The sequence below is a fragment of the Filicampus tigris genome, chromosome 15 (genome assembly GCF_054856515.1).
Source record: "Filicampus tigris isolate MCC_2025a chromosome 15, RoL_Ftig_1.0, whole genome shotgun sequence".
NCBI classification, from domain to species: domain Eukaryota; kingdom Metazoa; phylum Chordata; class Actinopteri; order Syngnathiformes; family Syngnathidae; genus Filicampus; species Filicampus tigris.
In genome coordinates, this window is record NC_141231.1 from 3036232 (window position 1) to 3061000 (window position 24769).

The window sequence follows — 24769 nt, forward strand, 5'->3', positions numbered from 1 at the left end:
ATCAATGCTCCTACCCATACACACAATAATTTTAAATCTTACTCTCGCCGTGAAAGGGACACATTGATTGTTAGCCTTCTTATGGAGGAAAAAAAAATATTCACAAGGAAATAAACGTATATATATATATATATATATATATATATATGGGTGCATGCATGCATATGTGTAATGTACCTGCTTCATAGGTGGTGGCATGCGCTGTCATACTCCAAGTACTGGATTTCCGACCTTTGGTCACCATCACAGCAAACTCGTACATAGTGTTTGGTTTGAGGCCAGTGACAGTATGGCTGAGGGCGGTGGTGTCTGCAGACTGGACATCAAAGGTAACGGTGCTTAGCAATTGCAGTTTTACAACATACCTGAAGGAAGGGGGACATCACCCAACTGGCTCCTGTCTGTCTCCTATTTATTGCTCAAATATTTATGACTGGTCAAAAATAACAGCAAGGCACTGAGTGTCTTTTTAGATGAATACAGATGAGATGATTAAGTACTGTGCAGACGTCTGAGGCCACCATTAGATTTGTTGTTTTCACGATGCTACAAATGGCCATATAAATTAGAATGTTTAGAATGCAGAATTTCCAAGTCAAAATTGTTACCAGAGTTGAAAGCAAATCATGGACAGTTTGCTATCTTGCAAACCATATTTTGTGCTTGTGCTTTGCAAAAGGTTCTTTTGAATTCCTCACACAGATTCACTTGATATTCATTGTGTACTGTTGCCTTGAGTAGAGACGGACAACCAAAATGTCTTCATTAAATAAGAAAATGTAAAAAGCCAATACACAATTTATGCTTTGTTCCAGATTTGTGCATCAACATGTCACACATCAACATGACAGTAGTTGAGAGTGTAATGTAGACATTGAGTCATCCTACTTGAATGAACGTGACAGCGGCAATGATCTATCTTTCTTCACTGTTTTGTATTCATAACAGGTTTTATTGGTTGTTTTCCCCACATTTGAGAAATTAATGTGTTGGTTTTTTTTCCAAGTCAATATTGACAGGACTGGAAAACAGTATACTGTGAAAGCAATAATGCCAGAAAATGAAGCATGTCATGACATGAACGATTCTGTGTTTTATGTTGTTGTGACACGGACAGGCGCGAGGATAGCGGATAGTGAGCACAGGTGTGCTCGTTACAGTTGTATATTACGATTTCAAAGACGTCTTACAGAAGGGACACATACTGTAGCAGCACCAATAGCACCTGTTTAGTGGTGCTGCTTGCACATACATTGGTGTGCAAGTGACGAGGATACAAAGGCTTTGGTTTGTATAAGGGAGCCCACAAGGTGGTATCAGTATGACAAATGTTTTCCGTCCATTAGTAATCAATAACAGAATGTGAGCATACTATAAACAAAGCATATGGACAACTATGCTCTCTTTTTGGCACACAGGCGCTTGCAGAAAGCATGAATAATACCAGTTCGGCTCGGCAATGATCAGTCCCTTGGCAGAAGGTGTGAAATATGGATGAGAATGTTTCATACATCACATGAGGGTTTTCTGCTCTGCCAAGTCTAGTGTCATTACAAGTCTGTTTTGATCATTCCAACTCAAGTTTGTAAAAATCTTACCCTATAAGTAATGGTGAATTTCTGCACTTTAACTGTCTGTGTTTACCTTGTACTTGCCGCTGGTGGAGTAGCTGGTCTTCCACTTGACGGAATAGTAGCGGACCTCAGATGACTTCTGATTCTTGGTCATGGAATTGTCAGCCCACGAAACGCGGACTGAGTCCGAGGAAAGAGCCACAGCTTGGACCCCAACAGGGGGTATCATGGGTGTGCTGGTGTCTGGCATGGGAGTGGGGTATTTATCAAAGAGATGGAAAAGGTCATCCTCAGATGGGTCAATGGGGTCTGATGTGGGGTTGATAATATGACCGGGGTGTTGGAAGTACATTGAGGACATATGCAGTGTAATTAATGTGTGACAATGATTTGTATGAGTGAGACAGAAAGATATTCATGTATTTTGTTATCAAGCGCATATGGCATAAAATGAAATACATAATTATTTGGAAGGAACATGCGGTAGGTACGGGTGTTAGTTAAAGAAAAAGAAAAGGATGTGAGATGTGGATGAATGAGAACGGGAAAGGGGAGAGAAACAATAATGGAGAGAATAAGACAATAATAAGAAGGCAGTTGGAGAAAATAATTGCCACGATTAGTGAAGACATACTGAAGACACAAATCAACAGTGTAGAGTTTAACGTTCAAAAGACAATTTACTCATCAGATCATTGAGTGCTGGTTTACATCCCCATTTTTTTTTTTTGATGTTAATATGATATGAATCAAAAATAATATGCTCTATGCCTGCTCCTGTGGTAGCAAACAACAGCAGGACTAGATTATCAGAAAACATTTAATTAGACTTTGCCTTTCTTTGACAAACTTTGAAATATAACCTTTTGAAAAGAAAGTTTAAAGCTTAACACTTGTTCACAAGGTGATTTTATCTTAGTTATGAACGATGAAAAGTTTTTGTTACACAAGGTTGTTTTCAAGCTATCATAACAATTCTTATTCAAGAACCATCTGTGCCAATGACACCCATCTGTTTGGATCTGTGTCTTCAGACAGTCAAAGAGCATGCTTCCTTCATGTGCACTCAAACTACATGAGCCCTTTTTTTTAATGGGGGGGATCAAATACAGGAACATTTAATTAAGATTAAGTATTTTCTCAGGTTCTTTTAATGAGATTTTAAAAACATGTTTTCTTTATCTTCAACGTTTGAAGTTTAAACCTTCAGAAGCTGACAATTTACAGGAGTTAAAAATGTGACTTCTCAACCAGTAGTAAGCGCCATTGATGAGCACATGAAGGAAGCAGAACATAAAACAGACGCTATGACAGATGTCATCATAGAGCTGGAATGAGCACCGCATAGTGGAGAATAAAATATCAAATGGTCTGCTTATTCCAGCTCTGCTCAGCTCAGATCTATGGACAGTCAAACCTAGTGAAATCAGAAACACAGTCAGAGACAAAGAAAAGAGCTATGAAAGATAATGCTGGTTCGGGTTCACAGATTTTAATTGGAAATCGGGGTTATTCCAAGAGTCCTGATTTATACTGTAGCTGAGAACAACAGTAATGTTTTAAAATATGTGAGAAGGAGGACATTCAGCCTACTATTTGGGCAACACTTCTGTAGCACAATAATTCAAGAGCGGAGCTGAATTGGTTAAGAAAGACACGTGCCTTTTGATTGAAAAAAAAAAAAGTTGCATTTTTTTGCTGGTATATTACGTCTCTCTGTTAAACTCATTGTAGACTGTGTTTGTAAAGGCACACTTTTTACATAGCTGACCAATTTACCACCTGGCTTAGAAACCACTGCATATTATTTCAGGTTCCATTGTTCCAGACCACAACTTGTGATGAATCCTTACCTATTTACAAAAATGTGCAAAAGTGTGTGAATAAAGAGGCACTATGCTTTGGACAATTAATGAACTTCGTAATGATAATGTCTAGCTTTTATGATTGAGACAGGATAGGACCTGGCTGTCCATAAATCCCACATGAATAAACCAATGTTGTCAACTGGAATGTTCAAGCCATTGCATTATATGCTGCTTGCTTCTCTGCATACAAAACAATCAGAGCTGGGATCTTGACCCTTTTTTGCTGGTCCGGCTGCGACCCTCCACCCTTGACCTGGGTACCCTTCAGGCTGCGACCCCCGCCCTTATTCATAAAATGATTTTTTTAAGGATTATTAGCTGGCTAATTTGCTATTCAAACCTGCTCAAAATGCACCACTAGTACTTTACTACTTACCCAACTGTGTCTGCTTACTTCCATTGCGAGCCCCGGGGTTGGTTTTGTCGTATTGTCTAATTATTTGGGTCCATCAGATGGCCAGAAGTCGTAGTCAACAAGGTACTTATTGATTTTGCACACTTTCCCTCCTTCACGGTCTTCAAAATAAAAGTATACCAGCAAACCACTATACACAGCAGGTTTGCTACGGCATATTTCCGGAAGTAGGGAAGACGCCAGATGAAGTGCATGAACTCCACCTTGATGTGCCAGCGTCATACTTGAGTGCTGCGCGCAGCTTAATATACTCCCGGACACAAGTTGTTTTGAAACAGTTACGTTCCAAGTGGGGGGGGCGTCGCTTCAAAAAGACAGCGACAACAATGGATATCGTGCCTGCTACAACCATAAAGGGACAGAGATGACTAGACGATGCATTTAATTTTATTGCCAAACTACCGGTAGTTTGCTTTGCAGCAGCAACATGCTGCGTGCTGGATCCTCTCTCTCCTCCTCTCCGTGTGGGAAACTGTATGTCATCGCAACATGTGACATAATGGACCGATCAGAGCAGCAACAATTCCTGATCTGTGCGTGGCATGTGTTGCCGACCTGTCGCCAACAGCACAATGCGTTCGGTCATGTGAATCAATGCAGCAGTTGTCACTCTCGCCGTCGCGGGAGTAGAAAGAAGCCTAAAAAGAAGCCTTTCCCCGAGTAGGCTGAGATTAAATTTGGCCGCCTCGCGAGCACGTCACACGCATGAGGGCTGATTAGTGGACCGGACTAAAATCCACTTCCGGCCATGCTTAGTCCAGCCATTTTTTAAAATTTGTCAGCCCCCACCCGAAAAATGGGCATCCGGCTGTGCTGGAGGGTCCGACCGGTCCGGCCCAGGGACAGACTGCCCAGCGCTGAAAACAATATATTCTCAGAAAACTAGCCGTGTCCTGAATTTATATTCAAGAGAAAGTACTTAACCATTTCAAGGCAACCATAAAACACGTATCACCTAACGTTCACAAGCTGAGCCGTGATTGGTTGTTACCTGAGCCCTTAATGCGTGATGTCATTGTCAGTCGACAGCGAGTGCAAAAATGTGTTTTTAAAGCTATTAATTGGACATGGAAAAACAATGAAGTTATCAAATTCATTATAGACAAAATAAGAGCTGGGCATGTTACTAAAAATTGAGCGTCCGTTATTCATCATCCGTCTGTAGCATGGGTAACCTTCTGTCATCCACCTTTTTTTCTGGGGGGAAAAAAATAATAATTGTCTATAGGCTGGTCCGCCCCCCCGCTGGATGATGTTTGAACAGAAATAGTGACTCGCTGCGCTTTGGAAGCCTCTTCACAGCCTGGTCCCTCACTCAAATCTGTCCCCTAAGCAAGAACACCTCACCATTTTCCTCCCTGTGCTCGCCACGGCCATTGAATCCTCGCTGCGCAAAATAGACTAATTTGACTTGTTTCAACTAAACCAGTTGAAAGTGAACTATTGTCATGATGAATGCATCTTGGAGATGGCATCATGTTTGTGATAATGTTTGTCATGTTGTGACCAGGCTTTAAACCAAGTGGCCCAACCTTAATCGGGACGTGAGAGCTGACTCTTAAGGAGGTATACTACAGCAGTTAAACTAGTTACTCAGCCACACAAAGCTCGAGTCAGGACAGAATACAGATGAACACTGCACTACTCCTGCTACTCCTCGTTTCCTCTGCCACATCTCTCATTATTCTCTACACCACTTTCTCTTGCTCTTGTCCCCATTCCTGTTCTCCCTGTTTCAACCATCCCTATTTTCTTCCCCATCCCTCACTCACAACTCCTTCATTTACTCTGCCTCTACTCAATTTACATTCATCATTTTTGGCCCAATCTTTGCTCACTTCCTATTTTAACTTTGCATTTCCTTGTTTGTTTTTTCATTTTCTTTTCTCTGCATTCCCTCAGGTCATTCAATGTCCCTCCCCACCTGTTCCCCTGCCATCGCTTTTTAAAAAGCTGTGTCTCGGTAGAGAGTGTGTGGTGAGGCGAGAACAAGACAGTATATTAATGAGGATCCCACTGCAAAAAAAAAAAAAAAAAAAGGCCTATTAAAGTCCTTATGAAAAAATAAATGATAATAAAAATCCACAGATACTATAAAGTGCTTCAGATCGTCCAACGACACGACAATATTAAAACTGTGCTTGTGTGTCTGTGAGTAAGAGATGAAAAGTTCTTTGGTAATCTTTGACAGTTTTTCCATCTGCTTATACTAACATTAAGTATCAGTTGAACTATTTAATGGATGTCAAAAAGATCGACACGCTGCTGTGGAGCCTTTTCTGCCAGATGCGGAAAGTCTGCCTTTTCCAAAATGACTCCTGTTCTTAGACAAAAATCTTCAATCTTAGCCACTCTCACACAGGCAGATAGCTTCACCTCGCCCATGTAACAATGTGTGCCACAAGAGTGCCATAGATAAGGAATCAGAGGCAAATGCAAAGCAAACATGTTTTGTTTAGGCCAACAGTAGCGGGGCAAGGTGTGGTGGAGTTGGAGGACTTCTTGCATTAGGGTCTGGCGAGTTTTGGCATTTTGGGAATGTCAATGACACAATTTCTTGCTTGTTTTGCTTTGACTCGTGTGCATCTGTATTGTTGAGTTGTTTGTTTATTTGTATGCAATTGCCTGGCTGCAGTGTTTTATATATATTTTTTTTTTTAGTCATAGACTATTTTAAGATAACACTTGGACAAACCCGTTTTGCTCCCCAATGTCATGCAACTTGAGCCCTATGCTGTTAAATATGAACACAATTTAAAATGTACAATATATAAAGGTATTGGGAAAGTAAATACACTTAAAGTAAATGGGAAATATAAAACATGTCTGCAGATGTAGCAGCTTCCACTCTTTGATACATCTATTTGAAGGAAAGAGCACATTAACAGCACTGACAAGTTAATTCACATTGTAAAACAATTGTCTAGTTTCAACAAGAAACTAATTGTATCATACCCTCTCAAACTAAGCCGTACTTTATCAAATCGAATCTTAATCCCACTGCATTGAAAAAGTGTTGTTCCGATACCAATACTGGTATTGTGGGGGTCCCCATACAACATTAAAACACTGGTATCGGCATCTGCAAGTACTAAAAAATAAAGCGTAGATGTAGGTTATCGATACTGGTATCATTCTTTGTACGCAGCAGCATATTTGAGAGCCACTCAAGGAAGGAAAATACAAAGAGAAGCCTTATTCATTGTTAGTGTTATTGGTCATCGGTCTACTTATGTCTAGTTTGGTGAAAAAGGCTCCTTTTAGAGACCTGTCCATTACGTTGCCACATGGACTTTGATGCTATCATGAGCCTGGAGTCTTGCAATTACTTTGAATCCCATGTTGTATTTACAGTATGTATTATGTTGGCAAAGGTATGTATGTTGCTTTACACAGTAGGTCGATCACTACTTTAATGGTGTAAAATGTCATTCATGAAATGGTTTGTGTCCGGAAAAACTCGTCTTTCTGCGCGCCACCGAAGCTTTTCGAGCTAGTGCTAGCTTGCTAACTGCTAACAAAAGACGTGTTTGTTTACAACACTTTACTCCGCAAAACATCAACTAGACTGAGTGTAAAGAGTTGTGATTGAATGAAAATGTGTGCAAGACTGACGAAAAATGCTCTATGTTTCATCAACGTATAAAATATGTGTACCTACATAATTAACAGATTAATGTTGAATGGCAATGGGAACTTTAATGGGTATGCAAACTGGTGTCTGTCTTGAATTTACAATCAAATGTAATTTTATGACCCACTGCACATGAAAAAGAAAACAGTAATTGATATAAAGCGATCAACGCATATCCTTTCATGTTGTGATGGTGTTAAGTGGTCACATTGAAGATTTGACAGCCATTGTGCGCATCTTCTTTCAAACAACTTATTTGTTTGTGCCTCCGGGTTTGAAATACACCAGTATCACAAAATAAAATATCTAGTTGACCGATTAGAGCAACAATAAACAGCACTGGTGTTAGCCATTTTTAGAAGCTCATAACAGACTCAGCAACTATTTTGCCTCTGTTGTTCCACCCATTCGACCGCCTGGCCTAAGGCAGCATACAAATGTGATGTCACACTGTGGGGTGTCTGTTAGAATCACTGAATATATTTTAGATGTCCAAATGCTGCAACTTACTTTTTTACAAACGCACATTCATATGAATATCCAGCCCATGTCTCACTCTCACCACCACAAAGAGCTATGGAAATAGGCTGTTTATTCAACACATGTATTCTGTGTGTATACGTTACTTCACAAGTGATGATTTAAATATGAATAATTTTACATCCAGGTGAGTATGCAATTCTTCAGCGTTACAAAAAAATTGCGCTTATATTTCGATTTTTCAAATGGCAAGGTATTGGTACAGTATCGCATCGGCCGATACTGCAGAGCCAGGTAGCGGAATCGGTATCGGGGGCCAAAAAGTGGTATCGCAACAACACTTATATCCATCCACCCATTATCCTAACCGCATATCCTCACAAGGGTCCGGGTCCAGAATCGAACCCACAACCTCTGAACTGTGAGGTGGACGTGCTAACCAGTTGACCTAATAAAAGGTCTCCCATTTTAGACCAGCTCTGATTGGAAGCCCTCATTCTCTAGTGCAGGGGTGGCCAACCAGAGAAAGATAAAGAGCCACATCATACATATTGGCACACATAAACTGCCCCCATTCCAGCCCCTCACTCCCTAGCTCTCTTTTGCATGACGTACGGCTTTTCGTCAGAGGTGGGCATTTCAATCATTTTACTTAAGTTTGCCTGTCCATCATTCGTCGTCCGTCAGCAGCCTGGGCACCCATTGTTGTGTGTAGTCTGCTGTTCCCTTTTATTTTGAAGAATTTGTAGTTCCCTTTCCTGTGCTGGTTTCTGTTTTTGTTTTCAGGACCGGGCGTGCACAGGTGTGCTGAACTCATACCTGTTCTCCATCACTCATCAAGTATTTAGCCTCCGGTCAAATCTCTACTCCTCGCCAGAAGGTCTTGTCTCTTGCTAAGGAACAGGTTGTATTCACCCTCTGCTAACTAAGCGAGATCTCGAGTTGTTTCCTCGTGTCGTGTTTTTTCCTCTGTTGTACTTTGTTGTTCCTCTTAGTGTGCACTAGTGATTTTCAGTTGATTGCTTCGTTTTGTTGACTAATTGACTAATTCCTGGGTTAATCCAGTGCTTCATATTTGGACTAATTTCTTCTTTTGTTGTCTCACAGCCTCAAGTCTTGAGAGCTCAGCCGCTTCCACGCCCGGTCCTCAGTTTCTTTGTTACTTTGAATCTTTTCTTAATAAAGTTTGTTTGTTACTTTAACATCTATCTGCTCTTGGGTCCTACCACTTCCAGCCTACCCCGTAACACCCATTTGTTATCCTCAGTCCATCATTTTTTCAAGCCGAAGCAAACTGTATTCGTCTGTCGGTCATTCTGTCATGTTATTTAAAGCGCTTCAGTCAGTAAACGTCAAAGGTCTGCCAGTCCATCAATCCAGAAAAAAAAATGTCCAACTGATTAAATTCCATTGATTATCTGAACCAATGTGATTAAAATGGTAAATGGATTGCACTCTACATTATACGGTTTCTGCTGAAAGAGCTTTACACATACATTTCACAGCTTACACTTATTTGCCAATTTGTTGAACTGTTAAGTGGGAGCCTGCTGCTGCTTGATGTCTTAAAAGTTTTACTTTCGCTTACCTTAACCCCGTGTCACATTGTAGCCAAAGGTACAATCCTGGTGGATTAAAATGCTTCCTAGCCCTTGTGTGAACTGAAATAGAGTTGCTGTGACAATAAATAAATGTTGTTTCTTTGACTTCTCTCTTCTTCTTCTTCGCAGTCATCTTTATTGTTCTTCTGTCTTTTAATGGTTGGCAAACAACTTTTGGTGCATGACTGACACCTGAAATGGAGTGTGGGGTTGACTGCAAAATACAGTTTCACAACGTCCTAACTCTACTCTTTCTGGAAAAAAAAAAAAATAAAAATAGAAATTTAAAACTTAATCCACAAGAACTTCTCTTTAAAACTGTCTCTGGATTCAAAGCTACTTTATTCTTAGCTCATTAGTTGCTGCCCTACAGCCTAACTCATGATTCTTTCTTTGGTGCATACACCCACCTACTGTACATATTCAGTCAACGCAATCTACTCCAGTAAGACTACCGTCTGCCTCATAACAAACACACAAAACAGTTTAATAACAGGCGCGTTTCCGTCTCTTGTCAACAAAACGGGCGTCCAATGATGGACTGTGAGGCCTGTTGGGACTCGACCAGGTTAGTGAAGATTACACTAACGGAAAAAAATCCACTTCTGTCTGTGCTCGGTCTTGTCTTTTGTTTTTTTAAGTTTCCCGTCTATCGTCAGCAAAACGGACCGGTCTGGCCGGTCCGTCAGTCAGACGAAATGCCCACCTCTTCTTTTTAGCCCGTGCAATGTTCCAAGCAAGTTGAGACGAGTGTTTCAGAAATTTTGGGAACAACTACAGATATCTCTACTTTTCTGCTCGACCTTCGCTTTCAAAGTAAGTAACTTGTGTTTGCAAAGTTCAGTCCCCTTTGAAAATTCCTGGTTGATGTTTGCATGGAATGAATTGAAGTGCCGCTGACGATTTGAAGCCTTGAAATGCTTTAATGATGCCCAACAAATAAGGCAGAAGGGCTTGCCATTATGTTAAACTTTTTTTTTTTTTTTCATATTCAGATTTTCATTTTGCTGTGCATTTTTCCCCACCCATTTTGAGAGCAAATTTGGTATGCCAACACTGCTCAATGTTTTCTCCTTCCAAGTAATTTGCGTCAAAGCGCATATGCGTCAGATGCACGTACAGTGGTACCTCTACTTACGAAATTAATTGGTTCTGGAAGAAATTTCTTATGTAGAAAATGTTGTAAGTAGAGACGCGTTTTCCATGTAAATGCCCTAATCTATTCCAAGCCCCCCAATATTCAGACATAAATGTTTTAAAAAGCATAAAAATGCATCAAAACATGTAACAAATACATGTTACAATTTCACAATAAATGAGAGTTGTGCATAATGTAAAAAACAAAGGTTAGAATAAAGAATAAAAATGATGTTCGCTTAACTTTTAATTGCTGTCCTCATCGCTTTTTGCCGTCTTTGGTTCATGTTCTCTCTCAGAAGTGGTTTTTGCCTGGCGTTTTGTAAAGAACTTATTTAATAACGTGCCGACTGTCGATACATTACAATCATATTCTTTGATCAACCAAACGCATCCCTTTTTCATATTTTTCTATTATCGCTTGCTTTGTTTGTATGGACAAAAAAACAATTTTCTCATTTTTTCCTTTTCCTCGTTTCTAATTCACGTAAAACTATCGGAACACCTCAAGGCCCGAAGGGCGAATGACGAGGATGCTGCATACTAGACATATCCATCACACATATATCTATCTACCTGTCTATCTACACACATAGACACATATGGTAGAGGTCCCTCTTAGCCAATGGAAGATGCTAGGTAATAGCCAATGGCAGAGCAGCTATGAGTATGTTGCGTTCAGGAAACTCTGGGGCTAGCAGCCCATACTGTATTTTTACCTTTCGTATCCTGAAATTTCTTTCGTAACAAGAGGCGATATTTTCCTGCTGAGCCGTTTCGTAAGAAGAGGTACCACTGTACCTGGCAAACTGTTTGATGACTGTAATCCGTTGCATCCATCCATCCACGTTCAAATGAGCCATCAGGCCTCACACACACTGCACTTGCTCAATATGAAAGGTCCGCGCAACATTGTGCCCATATTTGGAAGTGCTGATGTAGCAGCCTACCAGGAAGTTAAAAGTCAGGCTTTTTTGCACTGGTTTAGACGAGAAGGAGACCGCGTCTTGACAAAATGTAAAAGCAAGCTCTGTATTTGCTCATTTTATGGAGTAGGCGGAGGAGACGAGATGTGCCTTTCATTGTTTATAAATGCACTGTATATATTAATTCATTCACTGCCATTGACAGATTTATTTCTCTTTTGTTAGTTCAGCCATTCAATCCCAGAAACGTATTTGTCTTTTTTTCACATTTTTCAAACGTTAAGGTAAAAGAGGGTTTGAAAATGCCTGGCAGTGAATGAGTTAAGGGTCCCCCCACTGTCCTCATGTCGTTAACTGTAAATAAATTATCCAAAAGCAGTAAAAAATAGCACTGAATCACTCGGCCAGCGCCTCCCTTATTGACAAGGCTTTCTGATATCATGGCGATGCTGCTTTAGGATAGAATACTTCATTAGAGGTGAAGACATACCCAGCCGCTAAGCAACGCTCCATTCTGAGCTCACTGCCCCCATCACACACACAATGGATGGGACTGACGAAGGCACGCTGTACCCTGCTAAATACAGTCGGAAAAAGGCCTGAAGAGCCACATGAAAGTGGGAAAAGAGCCGCATGTGGCTTGCGAGCCACGGGTTGGCCAGGCCTGCTCTCATGCGTAAACGACGATATGTCTAAGATTTTACGTCAAAACAGAGCATAGAATGGCCATTCAGAGTGAAGCGTATACGTGATGCCTGACTGGATTGGCAAAAGGACGAGACCACCCATGTGAATCCATGAATTTGTTATCTCAAGTTCTTTGTTTCTTTGTCTGAATTCAAACACAATTACCATGCCAGCTCCCTTACCCAGACCAAAGGAAAATACAAACATGGGTAAAGGTCATCATAAATAATGAAATGCAATGTTAGGGACTATAGCAGTAAGGTGGGTGGCCTCTAATTGTGTTTTCTTTGTCCCTTCATCATCCTACCATCAAGATAAGTGTAAATCCAAAGTGTATCTCCTGGTGCGATTGTGAGACCGATTTAGGACTTATTTCACTTTAAGGCAGCTTTATGAATAGAGAACTGCTAGATTTATAAAACTTGCATTTTAGCATTTTATGTTTCAAGCAGCCCTGCTTCTTAGTTCAGAGACTAGGAAGACATAAAGAAGAATATAGACTGTAGGTTATGTGAAGTAAATGGGAGAACATGAAAAGCAGTCAGATTCCAGTCTCACCATAATAAGTTATCCCTTATTAAGATAGGGTAAAATTTTGTTCTTTGACTTAACTATTAACATTGTACACTTGTAAAATTTTTGTAAAATGGTAGCAAAAGAAATTGCCTATATATTAAGAATGGTGTTATGAAGGAACAAATAATATATCTGCCAGCTTTCATGAACAAAGATCTTAGTGGTTGCACTGTACATTTGCCTAATATAATGTCATTTATAGTTGCTGTGATCTTGTAATTTGTACTGCTATTAATACTACTGGTAGTATCAGTATTATTGATTCTCGTCATATTTTTTAACAACAAAAACGCATTAACTCACACCACAGTAAGCGTGATTATAAATATCCTACCTGTCAGAGATCGAGTGACAGCACTCTCATACAGTGGAACTCCTTCTCCAGCGTTATTGAAGGCCTTCAGGGAAATCACATAGTGTGAGCTTGGCTCTGTCAGACAGAAACAGGGAGAGAAAGTTCTTTGGTGACATTCCGCTCATCATGCACTTATGAATAACACTTTTAAAGTCATTTGCTTCCTTAGTTTTTACTTTTATTTTGTCATTATCAGCAATTTAATACAGCAATAATTTGTACACATTGATAGACAAATAATGGGCAATTTATTAATTAAAAGACAACTATAATGCAATCCAGGAAATTACTGATAGAAAAATGATGAGCTTAGTATGTTTAAGGAGATTTATGGTATTTGGACACATGGACACATTTTTTGTTTTTTTCAGTGTGAAAAGGGGCTTCCTGTTATTAAGTAGCATTGTAGTTGATAGCAAACAGCCACATTTGCTGTTTCTTTTTTATACACTTAAAGTGGAACTCAACCCAAACATATTTTTGTTAAGAATATTTTCCCAGCAGGTCCACTAGTTGATACACGGCATTCTGATTAATATTACATTTGTGGAATATGAGTTGAGCAGCAAAATCGACCTATTTTTAGCCATTTCAGGGGGCGGCCATTTTGCCACTTTTGTCAACTGAAAATTACATCACAACTGCTCAGGGCTCAGGTAACGACCAATCACGGCTTAGCTTCAGAAAACAGGTGAGCCGTGATTGGTAACTTCTCACCAATCTTCTCACCTGAGCCCTGAGAAGTTGTGATGTCATTTTCAGTCGACAGAAGTGACAAAATGGCCGCCACCAGAGATGGATAAACATGGGTGGGTTAACTCTTAATCCACAAACGCAATATTTATCAGAATGCCTTGTTTCAACTACTGGTCTTGCATAGAACATATTCTTAAAAAAAATATGTTTGCCTTGACTTCGCCTTTAATGACTTGCCTAACCACACTTCCAACATTGACAAGGTGTTGGCAATTTGTCCGGTTTAAAATTAAAGTCTTATTTGAAACATGACCTGTTTGAAACTTTCCCTTTGCTCAATCCACTTGAGAGATGGCAGCAGAAGCATGTTACGATATGAACGAGTGATTGTCATTCAGTGCCTTATTATGGAGCCATGCTCATGAAGTGATGATGCTGCATGTTCTCTGTTAAGCGTCCAACACTTGCATCAGTTAAACAAACACCCTCTCTGCTCCCCGAGCGCTTCACTGCGTGCATTAATGATCACCATGAATTATAAATGCCATGTACATACTGTATGCAGACTCCATCCACCCTGTGCATGCAATATGACTCTTTCATTACTGTTCCATTAGAGACCCGAGATGGGAATTTGCATCTGCGTAAAAGCATTCACACAATTTGTTAACGTCTTTTTGGCATGCAAATTGCTTGTTGCGTGCAAAGGAAGAGATGATTTCCACCTCAAGCAGCTCTCTTATTAAATTCCTCTAAATTATTGATTAGAATTAAATAAGTATTTCATCATCACAATTAATTTACAACACACTGGGTTGCCATGTCAATATTGGCACTTCTTGGCATGAGCAGGTTGATTTATGGAAAGTGTGGATAACATTGTTGATTAAATATTTGCTGTTGATAAGTAGGCTGTTGTTGCTGATGTGTGCAATCATTAAATAAATCAATAGTTTATTTATGCAACAAAAGAAAATGAGAAAAGGATTTTGACTGTAAAGGCAAGAAAAACCCAACAACATCTTAATAAACAAACTGTGAGTCAATCATATACAAATGCATTCAACATCCTACCACCTCTGAGAGTCGCTATGTACTTTTTTATAGCAGCCCTGCATCACATTGCACACAAACAAACATATGCGTGCGACACATGCAGATGCACACAAACCCATATGCCCCCCCCCCCCCCCCCTCACACACACACACACACACACACACTTATGTGCCAACACATGAAATCACTTAAACCCCCAATGAAGAAGAAACAAATATAGGTCATCAAAGTGTGGTGCCCCAACAGGTTAAGTCTTTTGGAACCGGGCAAGCAAATCCTGTCAAAAATGGTACAAGTATGAACAGGCAAACCACCGTCACTTAATTTTTAATGCTCACAACAGTCTTTAAAATGATGTATTACGTTTACAAAATCATGCACTCAATGTTGCATTTTACTGATGTTCTCAGTTGTTTTCAACATGGCATCATCAGAGTCAGAGTGGCACATTCAACATGCTTTTAGCTAACCTTTAGTTAAGAAAACCAAGCAAGTGCTTATTCCGCTGGCTATATTCCTGTCTGTGATGCACATGTGCAGTAGTGGTAACCTAGTTCATCCGTGATGGAACAGAAGCATTGTGGGTAATGCAGTGTCTGTCACAAAGAAGAAGTCAAGCCAAATGCTACAAGTACCCATGCTATGCACGACGATTTACACCAATATGCCACCAACGCAGTTGGAAGGCCACATTACATTACCAAATAATATATGGACATCAATGCATTAGTATGCTTTTATTTTCAACTTGCTCTAGGTAGCATGTTGCGGTCTAACGGTTGACTTGACTCGACTTCCTGGGTGTAGTTGGAGCCTTTATATTGCCATCACAAACTTGTTGCCACTGATGTCAACAACATAATGTTGTTCCGAAATCAAATTGAATCGCTAATTAAGGAAACTAAAAAAGTACTTATTTATGCTGACATTTTGTTATAAAGCGCCTGTTGCCAGCGTTTAGCGACAGCTCCAGTGTTAGCGGTTAGCAGCTTTAGCAGCAAGTCAACTCCTGGCGAGAGCCCTCGGATTACTTTTCAAAGGCAATTAATGACTCTGTATATTCTGATGCCGATGACCTGCCGTTCATACTGATAAATAACCGGTATTTAATACACCAGGCTAACCCAAATGTGCTGTTTAAGCCGGCAAAATTTCCACTGTGGTTGTACTGTCACTTCTTCTCATAGACCAAAATCTATGGGGAGAGATTTGTCGAAATTCTCACATATATAATATACTACGTTATAGTAAATTATATTTATAGAATACGTAAAGAAAACATATATATATATATATATATATATATATATATATATGTGAAATAAAAGGTCTCCTGTTTTAGACCAGCTCAGGTTGGAAGCCCCCATTCTCTAGAGCAGGGGTGGCCAACCAGACAGGGGCAAAGAATATATATATATATATATATATATATATATATATATATATATATATATATATATATATATATATATATATGTATATATGCCTCACAGTTCAGAGGTCGTGGGTTCGATCCCGGCTCCGGCCTCCCCGTGTGGAGTTTGCGTGTTCTCCCCGTGCCTGTGTGGGTTTTCTCCGGTTTCCTCCCACATTCCAAAAAACATGCGTGGTAAGTTGATTGGACACCCTAAATTGCCCTTAGGTGTGATTGTGAGTGTGGATGTTTGTTTGTCTCTGTGTGCCCTGCTGGTAACCAATTCAGGGTGTCCCCTGTCTACTGCCCGAAGACTGCTGGGATAGGCTCCAGCACGCCCGTGACCCTTGTGAGGAGAAGCGGTATGGATAATGGCTGGATGAATACAGCATTTCATAACAGCTAGAGGTGTAACAAAGCACTTTACAAACAATACAATAAATAAAAAACAATAAAAGGCTGTGATACACATATTAATAAAAATAGATCATAAAAGGCTGGGATGTCTAAGATGAGTGAAATTTGTTTACAAATATTTTTGGATTTATTGATAGTTTCATGGCGGCACGGTGGTCGACTGGTTAGCACGTCCGCCTCACAGTTCAGAGGTCGTGGGTTCGATCCCGGCTCCGGCCTCCCTGTGTGGAGTTTGCATGTTCTCCCCGTGCCTGCATGGGTTTTCTCCGGGCACTCCGGTTTCCTCCCACATTCCAAAAACATGCATGGTAAGTTGATTGGATACTCTAAATTGCCCCTAGGTGTGATTGTGAGTGCGGATGTTTGTCTCTGTGTGCCCTGCGATTGGCTGGCAACCAGTTCAGGGTGTCCCCCGCCTACTGCCCAAAGACAGCTGGGATAGGCTCCAGCACGCCCCGCGACCCTTGTGAGGAGAAGCGGTACAGATAATGGATGGATGGATGGATGGATGATAGTTTCATAGTATTAGCGCAATTATGGATAGTGTATAATTTTGGTTCCATTTTAAAATGCACCACACATTTACAATTAAAAAAAAATAACGGCCACAGTATCGCCTTCAATTTAAGTTGCAAGTTACTTAAGGCCTTTTCATGCTGCAATTGGTTTTCTTGGTGTTCGCCACGGTGCAGCGCATGATGACGATATATTATATTATACTATATTTGGAAGCGCTTACAAGGAAGTAACAGTTTAGTCTATTGCTGTTAGTGCTCTGAAATAATCCAGCTATCCCCTCTCCTATTGGACAGGCCTTCTGTCGTCACTGCAACACCGATTGCTGAGCTAAGCGCATTAGTTCTGCCTTTGGCATCACAGCTGTATCACATTTTTTCTTAATGTAGTACTGCATCATCTTTGTTTGGAGGTGTGTCACCCTCCTCCCTCTTCTCACCTAAGTTTTCAATGGAGTAGTATCTCTGCTTGCTGTCCACTCGAACCGTCTCTGCATACGGACTTCCTACCCCATAGCCAATGATGTAACCGCGGACCAGTATGCTGGGACTGAGGGGAGGAGTCCATGACATGATGATGCTGTTGGGAAGCGGCCTGACATGCAGAGAACTGGGCTGGTCCGGAACCTGACTCTCTAAAAAAAAAAAAAAAAAAAACACAAAAAACAAATTGTCATCAAAAAAGGGGATATGTTTTAGGTTCCTGTGTGTTCACGTCCTGTCTGTTTTTTTGTTTTGTTTTTGTTCACATATCGGTCAATCAACTCCTTTCTGAAGTTATTAATGAACAGCTAATTGTGTCTCATTTGTGTAATTAGACTATTGTATTTAACGCCTCTTCACCGCTTTAATGAAATATTTTGTTTGTTTGTTTCTTGCTGCTAATATCTTGTTGGATCTGCCTGCATTGGTCATGCACTATAGAGTCTTTCGTTTTATAAATTACTGGCTTTACACCTGCCGCCAGCTACTACTGCTAGCAGATGCTAACAGTGCTAGCTGAGTACAATACAATACAATACAATACAATACAATACAATAAACCTTGTCACTGTGTTCAAACTCTCCATCAGGTCATCACATTATTGTTCTCCATTGAGTAATAATTCAATTAGATTAATGGTTCTGCCCAACACTGTGGTAACACAACTACCTTGTGGGTTTTTTTGTCCCTCAGCACTTTGCAGCTCACAATTTTGTTCTTTTGATTCTGCCCTACCGCAAATAAAATAATAACAAAACTGATGTTTAATCCTAAATAAACAACTCTCTTTGTAAAGGAGCGCAACAGACGCATTCTACCCAAAAGCTATTTTGTTTACATATAGTGCCTTTCTGAAGCAATACTCTTCTTACATCATTTATAAAACTCATTAATTATGTAGAATTGGATTGTATTTCTTCTCTCCTTTTCATTCGTCCCCCTCCACTCCCAAAGTAAAGCTTCCATCTATTCATGTGTTGTGCCCTTTCAACTAGTTAAATATTTATGAGTATGTTGGGATAGTGGAGGTATTTACATGTTGTTTCACAGATCACTGGACTCACACAAACACAAATACACGAATACACTACGCACACACCCACACTCGCACACACACGTATTCGCTTTGTGATTTCTCACCATCCAAATCATTCTCTGGTGTCTCAGCTGTATACCACTCACTGGGTGGACCTGTTCCATTCGTGGTCATGGCTGCGACCTGGAAACTGTACTGACTGCCCTTATCAAGACCTGGAGGGAGAAATGAGATTATATGAAAATAAAGTCATACAAATCACATACATTTTACATGTGAATTTATCTTGAAAAACTGTACTGGCTGCCCTTATCAAGACCTGGAGGGAGAAATTAGATGATATGAAAATAAAGTCATACAAATCACATACATTTTAAATGAGAATTTATTTTTAAAAACAGATAATGTAATTTTTTTTTTTTTCATCAAATGAGCTATGATTTTGACTGCAGATCACAATGTCATCTGCAAGCATCATGGTCCATTGGGATTCCATCCTACATAATCTGTCAGCCTATCCATCACTATTGCAAAAAATAAGGGATTTAGAGCTGATCCCTGATGCAGTTCCACCTCCACCTAAACCATCTCCTAAACTACAGCACATTTCACCACTGTTCTGCTACCCTCATACATGCCCCACACTATTCTAACATACTCCACTTCAGGATTCCTCATGCAGTACCACAGTTCCTCTCTGGGTACCCTGTCATAGATTTTCTCTAGATTTACAAAGACATAATGTAGTCCTTCTGACCTTCTATGTACACCTCCATCAACACCCTCAAAATAAATTGCAATTGGGATATTTGCAGTTTGTTCAGAACTCCACTCAATATCCTGGCAGAACATCATCCCCTCTGTCCTTGGTATGAAACAATTTTACATCACTTGAGATTGAGAGCATGACATAGTTTCAAACCATATCATTAGTCCCTGAGGCACAAGACTTATTCAAAGGTATGTATCCTGAGAGAAAGTCAAATTACTTTCTTAAAGATGCTTAAAATATACTTGTATGTTGGAATTTGGTTAAAAATTATGTTGTTGATTAGCAGAGATGAGCATTCCGTCCCAGGGGCGGAGGCCCATTTTGTGACATACAGACAAAGGACCAGAAGTCTTTTAAAAAGGATGGACTAAGCAAGGACGGAAGTGGGTTTTCATCCCTCTATTCGTCCCTAACCGGGTCAAGTTCCGATTTACGTGTTTTGTTGGGTACTTTTAAAAAGCAAGACCACTGTTCTCTTCTGCGATACCACACAGCCACCTGCACAACATTATCATGTGTCTTCCCTGCAGTAACACTGCACAGACATAATCTGCCCTCTAGTGGTTCAACACATGCAATACCATGGATTGGAGAAGGTATGTATTAACTGACCGATGGAATGTAAGGGTGGAAGTGCTTCAAAAGGACGAGGACAGACAGGGTCGGAGGATGATTATTTTTATGAATCAGGACGGAGGGACGAGGACGGAAGGGTGCCCGTGACGCGGATGGAGGACAGACCATCAAAAAAGTGTAAAGTCCCCATATCTGTTGATTAGTGTCTTTGAAATAGTGAATATCACTAAGGCTCATGAGTAGTAAGGTGTATCCAGCCAGCCAGCAGGCAAAAAAAACAAAAACAAAAAAACAAAAAAATCATGAAATTGAAAGCAGCATCAACCAAACAGACAGTAAAAAGTGTTAATTTGGGAAACAATTGGGGATATCATTAGCCTCTTATACAGACCAATTAGGCAATGGATTGTATCGTGTATTGTTGTAAATGTCAGCCAACATTTATTCTACTTTATGTGTTGACACAGCATGTATTAATAGTGGCGCCAGTTGATGAAATGGTGGTGTCACAGTCAACTATCCATTCATCCATTTTCTATCCTGCTTATCGTCACTTGGGTTACGGGTGAGCTGGGGCCCATCCCAGCTGATTTGGGGCGAGACGCGGGGAAATATAGAGGAATCTATTTTCGTAGACAGCACTCAGCGTAAAAACAGACGCATCTTGATTTTCATTTCGGGGTAAGTCCAGTTCACTATGTTTGGGGATTTAGCATCTGTGATTGGCTGGCAACCAGTTCAGGGTGTACCCCGCCTCCTGCCCGTAGACAGCACGGCACTGTGCCATGCTGGCCATTACAGCGGACCGAGGGAATTTTCTTTTAAGGCTTAGATAGACCAATCCGACGTTAGCCAACCGTGACAGACGCTTACAACCTATGTCGTCGGGCCAACCTTCGGCACGTCGTGCTGGAAAAATACACCGCAACGACAGACAGCGACGCTAACCATTAAAGTACCATCTGCACATGCATGAGATGTAATACCCCTCCATACCATCGGCGGCGCTAGTCACTATTCCTCATGGTTAGAAAAATCCAACCGTAAAGCTATTGGCTGGGGGTGGATTATAAAAATGCAAACAATCACATTTCACACATTTTATTTATATAGCACTTTTCATACATAAAAATGCAACTCGAAGTGCTTTAAAACATTCAAAGCAAAACATAGAATTATCTTCAATCAAAAGAAAAGATAAATTATTTAAAAGTTGTTGAAAGCCAAACTAAAAAGGTGTGTCTTGAGCTTCCTCTTAAAATGCATTCAGCTACATTTTTCACTCACGATGAACTCCGATGAGAAGCAAACTCTCACATTCTTGACAAAGTATCGTGTAATACTTACTTTCAACTGCTCTTGTACTTATAAAAACATTAAGACAGCAAAACTGTTCATCCGCATTTGTTACTTCCTGTACTTGCGCTGATTTGGGAGCTAACAGACAATCAGAGTGACCAAATGTCACGATTTACAACGCCGATTCAACATGCTTAAACGCCCGCCAAACGCTGCCTGACGGGCTCCGATGTTATGACGGTGTTCGTCTACATCAATCAGATGGCGCAATCCAACGCCCCGTCGTCGGATTGGTGCATCTAGGCCTTTATGCGTACCTGGCGCACTTAACAGTTTTGTGACTGAAAATAGATTAGACTTTAGACCAACTCGGGGCAAGTCTACGTTGTTGTAAAGATGATGTAATGCGATTTTTATGAATTAGATCGAGGTGCAGGCAGATTCTGCGGTATGCTAATATGTGTTGGATGTCATCAAATTCTGTTCATAAATATGACAACTGTGCATTGAACCCTTCTGAATCATTGTATGAATCAATACTTTGAAGGCATTATTATCATTATCATCTTTAATTTAGTTTGGCCACGGCACAGCCATGGGTGGGGAGGTAGTGGGACGTTTTCATACACGGACACACAATCGAGGGTGGAAGGTGGTCTCCATTTGCCCACTTCACAGCAGCCAACTTTACATTGTCTGCAAGTGGAGATCATCTTGGAGTTCCTTTTAAACATAATTTGTGTGTGTTGATCTCATGCATGGACTCCAGCGAGTCAGTTTCTGCGTTTGCCATGTAGACCACGCGCCTTTCCTACAATGAATTTAAAGGGAATGACAGGAGTCGCTTTTATTGGCCAGAAAGCCAGTCGGCTGTGTTCCCCCCCTACAATGGCAAACACACCCCTTTCTAACTGCGGCCATCTACGAAAACACCAAAACAAAGAAAACTCCACCCATGTACACAGTTAGATTGCGCTTTGCGCTAGACTTACACACACAATAATAGGGTCCAGAGTCTTAAATGATCCTTAGATTCATGCAAACATAGGGAGATCACGCAAACTCTTCGCAGAAACGCCCATCTTGACACAAAGATGAACCAAATTCCTAAAGAAGTACATTGAGGCTTGCTTCGGCACATTAATCAGTATAGGGCCAGTTTATAGTATGCTCGAGTCCAGCTGCACTGTGTTCGAAACCCTTAGTGTTGAAGTTTGTTGTCCAGTGACATATTTGTCTGTCAAGTTTCTTGATGCTGGTGTTTTTTCAACTAGATAAAATGATTACACATCGTTCTATTTTAAATTTCACAATCTATGGTGCCAATTCTACATCCGCTCACGTTTTGGCTTATGATGCAGGATTTGCATTCGAGCAGTTTCATTTACTACAGCTCATATTAATACCGCCCGGACAAAAGAATGAATGAAATTTAAAAAGCAAATCCCAACCAAACATAAAGCACTTCAGCGCAATGTCATTGCAACATACATTTTTTGCTTGCTTGCGTGACTATGTGTGTGATGGCATTGTGTGCACATGTTTGTGGGTGTGTTTGTATTGTCGGAACTTACCAGCTGAATTTTAGAATGCCATCTCAGCAGGGGAAAATAATACCATTAAAGTCAATGCGATTTTCACTTTCATTTCTTGTGTCACTTCGATCAAAAAGAAGCAAAAGCAGCAACTCAATTATGTTAGTGTCATTTCAAGTGGCAAGTAATGCCCCTTCAGTTGAAATAAAACCAAATTACTGAAAAAAAAATAATTCTTGTTCGATGCATTTTCTTTCCTAACTTCCTGGCATTGTCCTTTTTGTGATTCATTTTGATCCATTTTCATTTGTCTGATTTGAAGAGATAGTCATGTTTGTCTGTCCGGCAAAACACCTTTCCGCTCTGAAAAATAACAAAGCTAATCTAATTTTTATCTATCGTTCTCTCTTTTTATTGACTGAGACAAGAAAAACCTTTGTTACATATGAATGAACTGTGCATAGATTGAACATGAATAAAATTTGTGTTAATAAAGATGTTCTTGGTGTGATTACTGATGATGATCGCAAGACATAAACTAACCACTCACATGCACGCACGTACACACACACAAACCTACACCCACGCTACAAACCTGACAATGGGAAATGAGTGAACATAAAGATGAAGATAACCTCAGTAAAAAAATAATGAAAAGGAAGATCGGTTTCATTTAAATCCCACAAATCTACATTGGAAAAATAGCTGGTGGCAGTATGAAAAACGCACACAGACACCCAAATACTATACACAAGGTAAACGTATGCAAATGAATTTATACTTCAGATAAGAAAACAAGAGAAAAAAGGAATGAAAAGCACATTGTGAACCCATTTCAAATTTGAAGAAGCCTTAGGCTTTTGTAGTAAAGACTTCCTTAGCATTCATTGTTTCAGACTCCTACTAGAAAGCTTAAAATGCTCACAAGCCCTTCAAACTCCTCCAATTTCTCGAACAAGAAATTATTGTTTCAAGATAAAACTCTCGTAATGTAAATCAAGCTGTGCTTTTCTTTAAAAAACTGAACAAAATGGATTGATTCCCACCTGTGAAAAGATACCAGAGGTTGTTTGGTTCAATGGCTTCCTGGTCTCCACGGCGCCCGGTCTTCCTATATTTGATCTTGTAAGCGCTGATGATGCCGTTCTGAGCGCTGCGTGGAGGTGGCTGCCATGACACTTTTATGCTCTGAAAAATCAAAAGAAACAATAAGAACTGTGATTGGACAACAATGAAATAATCACGAGCTGTGGTGTTCCCAATGATTGGACACTCATAAACCAAAATCCATTTCAACTTTCCATTTACTGACCGCAGCAAAGAGTGAGTACAGTGTCATATGTTATTAAATAATTCAAATTTTAGGCAGTAGTAGTCAAAGTTTCACTTCCCATAATTTATGTGTTTAACTTTATAGGTGTTTATCTTTATAGTATGTGGACGTTTTCTGTTTGTTTTGTTGTACAGTATGTTGAGTGAATGCTAAGTGCTTCATTTGCATGTTAACAACACACCTCGACCTACCCGGACAAATACACACAAACACACCCATTCACCCCCGCACACACACAACAGATGTTTGCCAGGGCCCAAGTGTGCAATGCTTTGAGACAGCTGCTATCAGCCATTCCATACTCATTGGCTTCTGCACACTAATGAATTAAGACTAATGGATTACAAAATGTATTAATCAAATAGATGATTCACCCTTTACT

At 40.2% G+C, this 24769-nt stretch overlaps 1 protein-coding gene across 2 annotated transcripts in view; it reads right to left on the bottom strand.

Moving 5' to 3' along the window:
- dcc (DCC netrin 1 receptor) overlaps positions 1 to 24769 on the bottom strand; it is a 368958-nt gene that overhangs the window by 105379 nt on the left and 238810 nt on the right. For both annotated transcript variants that reach the window (XM_086054077.1, XM_086054076.1), the window contains exons 13-18: positions 24101 to 24242; positions 18977 to 19087; positions 17793 to 17987; positions 13233 to 13328; positions 1645 to 1883; positions 178 to 316 (exon numbers count right to left, since the gene is read on the bottom strand). In XM_086054077.1, the coding sequence (XP_085910203.1) occupies positions 178 to 316; positions 1645 to 1883; positions 13233 to 13328; positions 17793 to 17987; positions 18977 to 19087; positions 24101 to 24242 (922 nt within the window). The remainder of the gene's footprint in view (positions 1 to 177; positions 317 to 1644; positions 1884 to 13232; positions 13329 to 17792; positions 17988 to 18976; positions 19088 to 24100; positions 24243 to 24769) is intronic.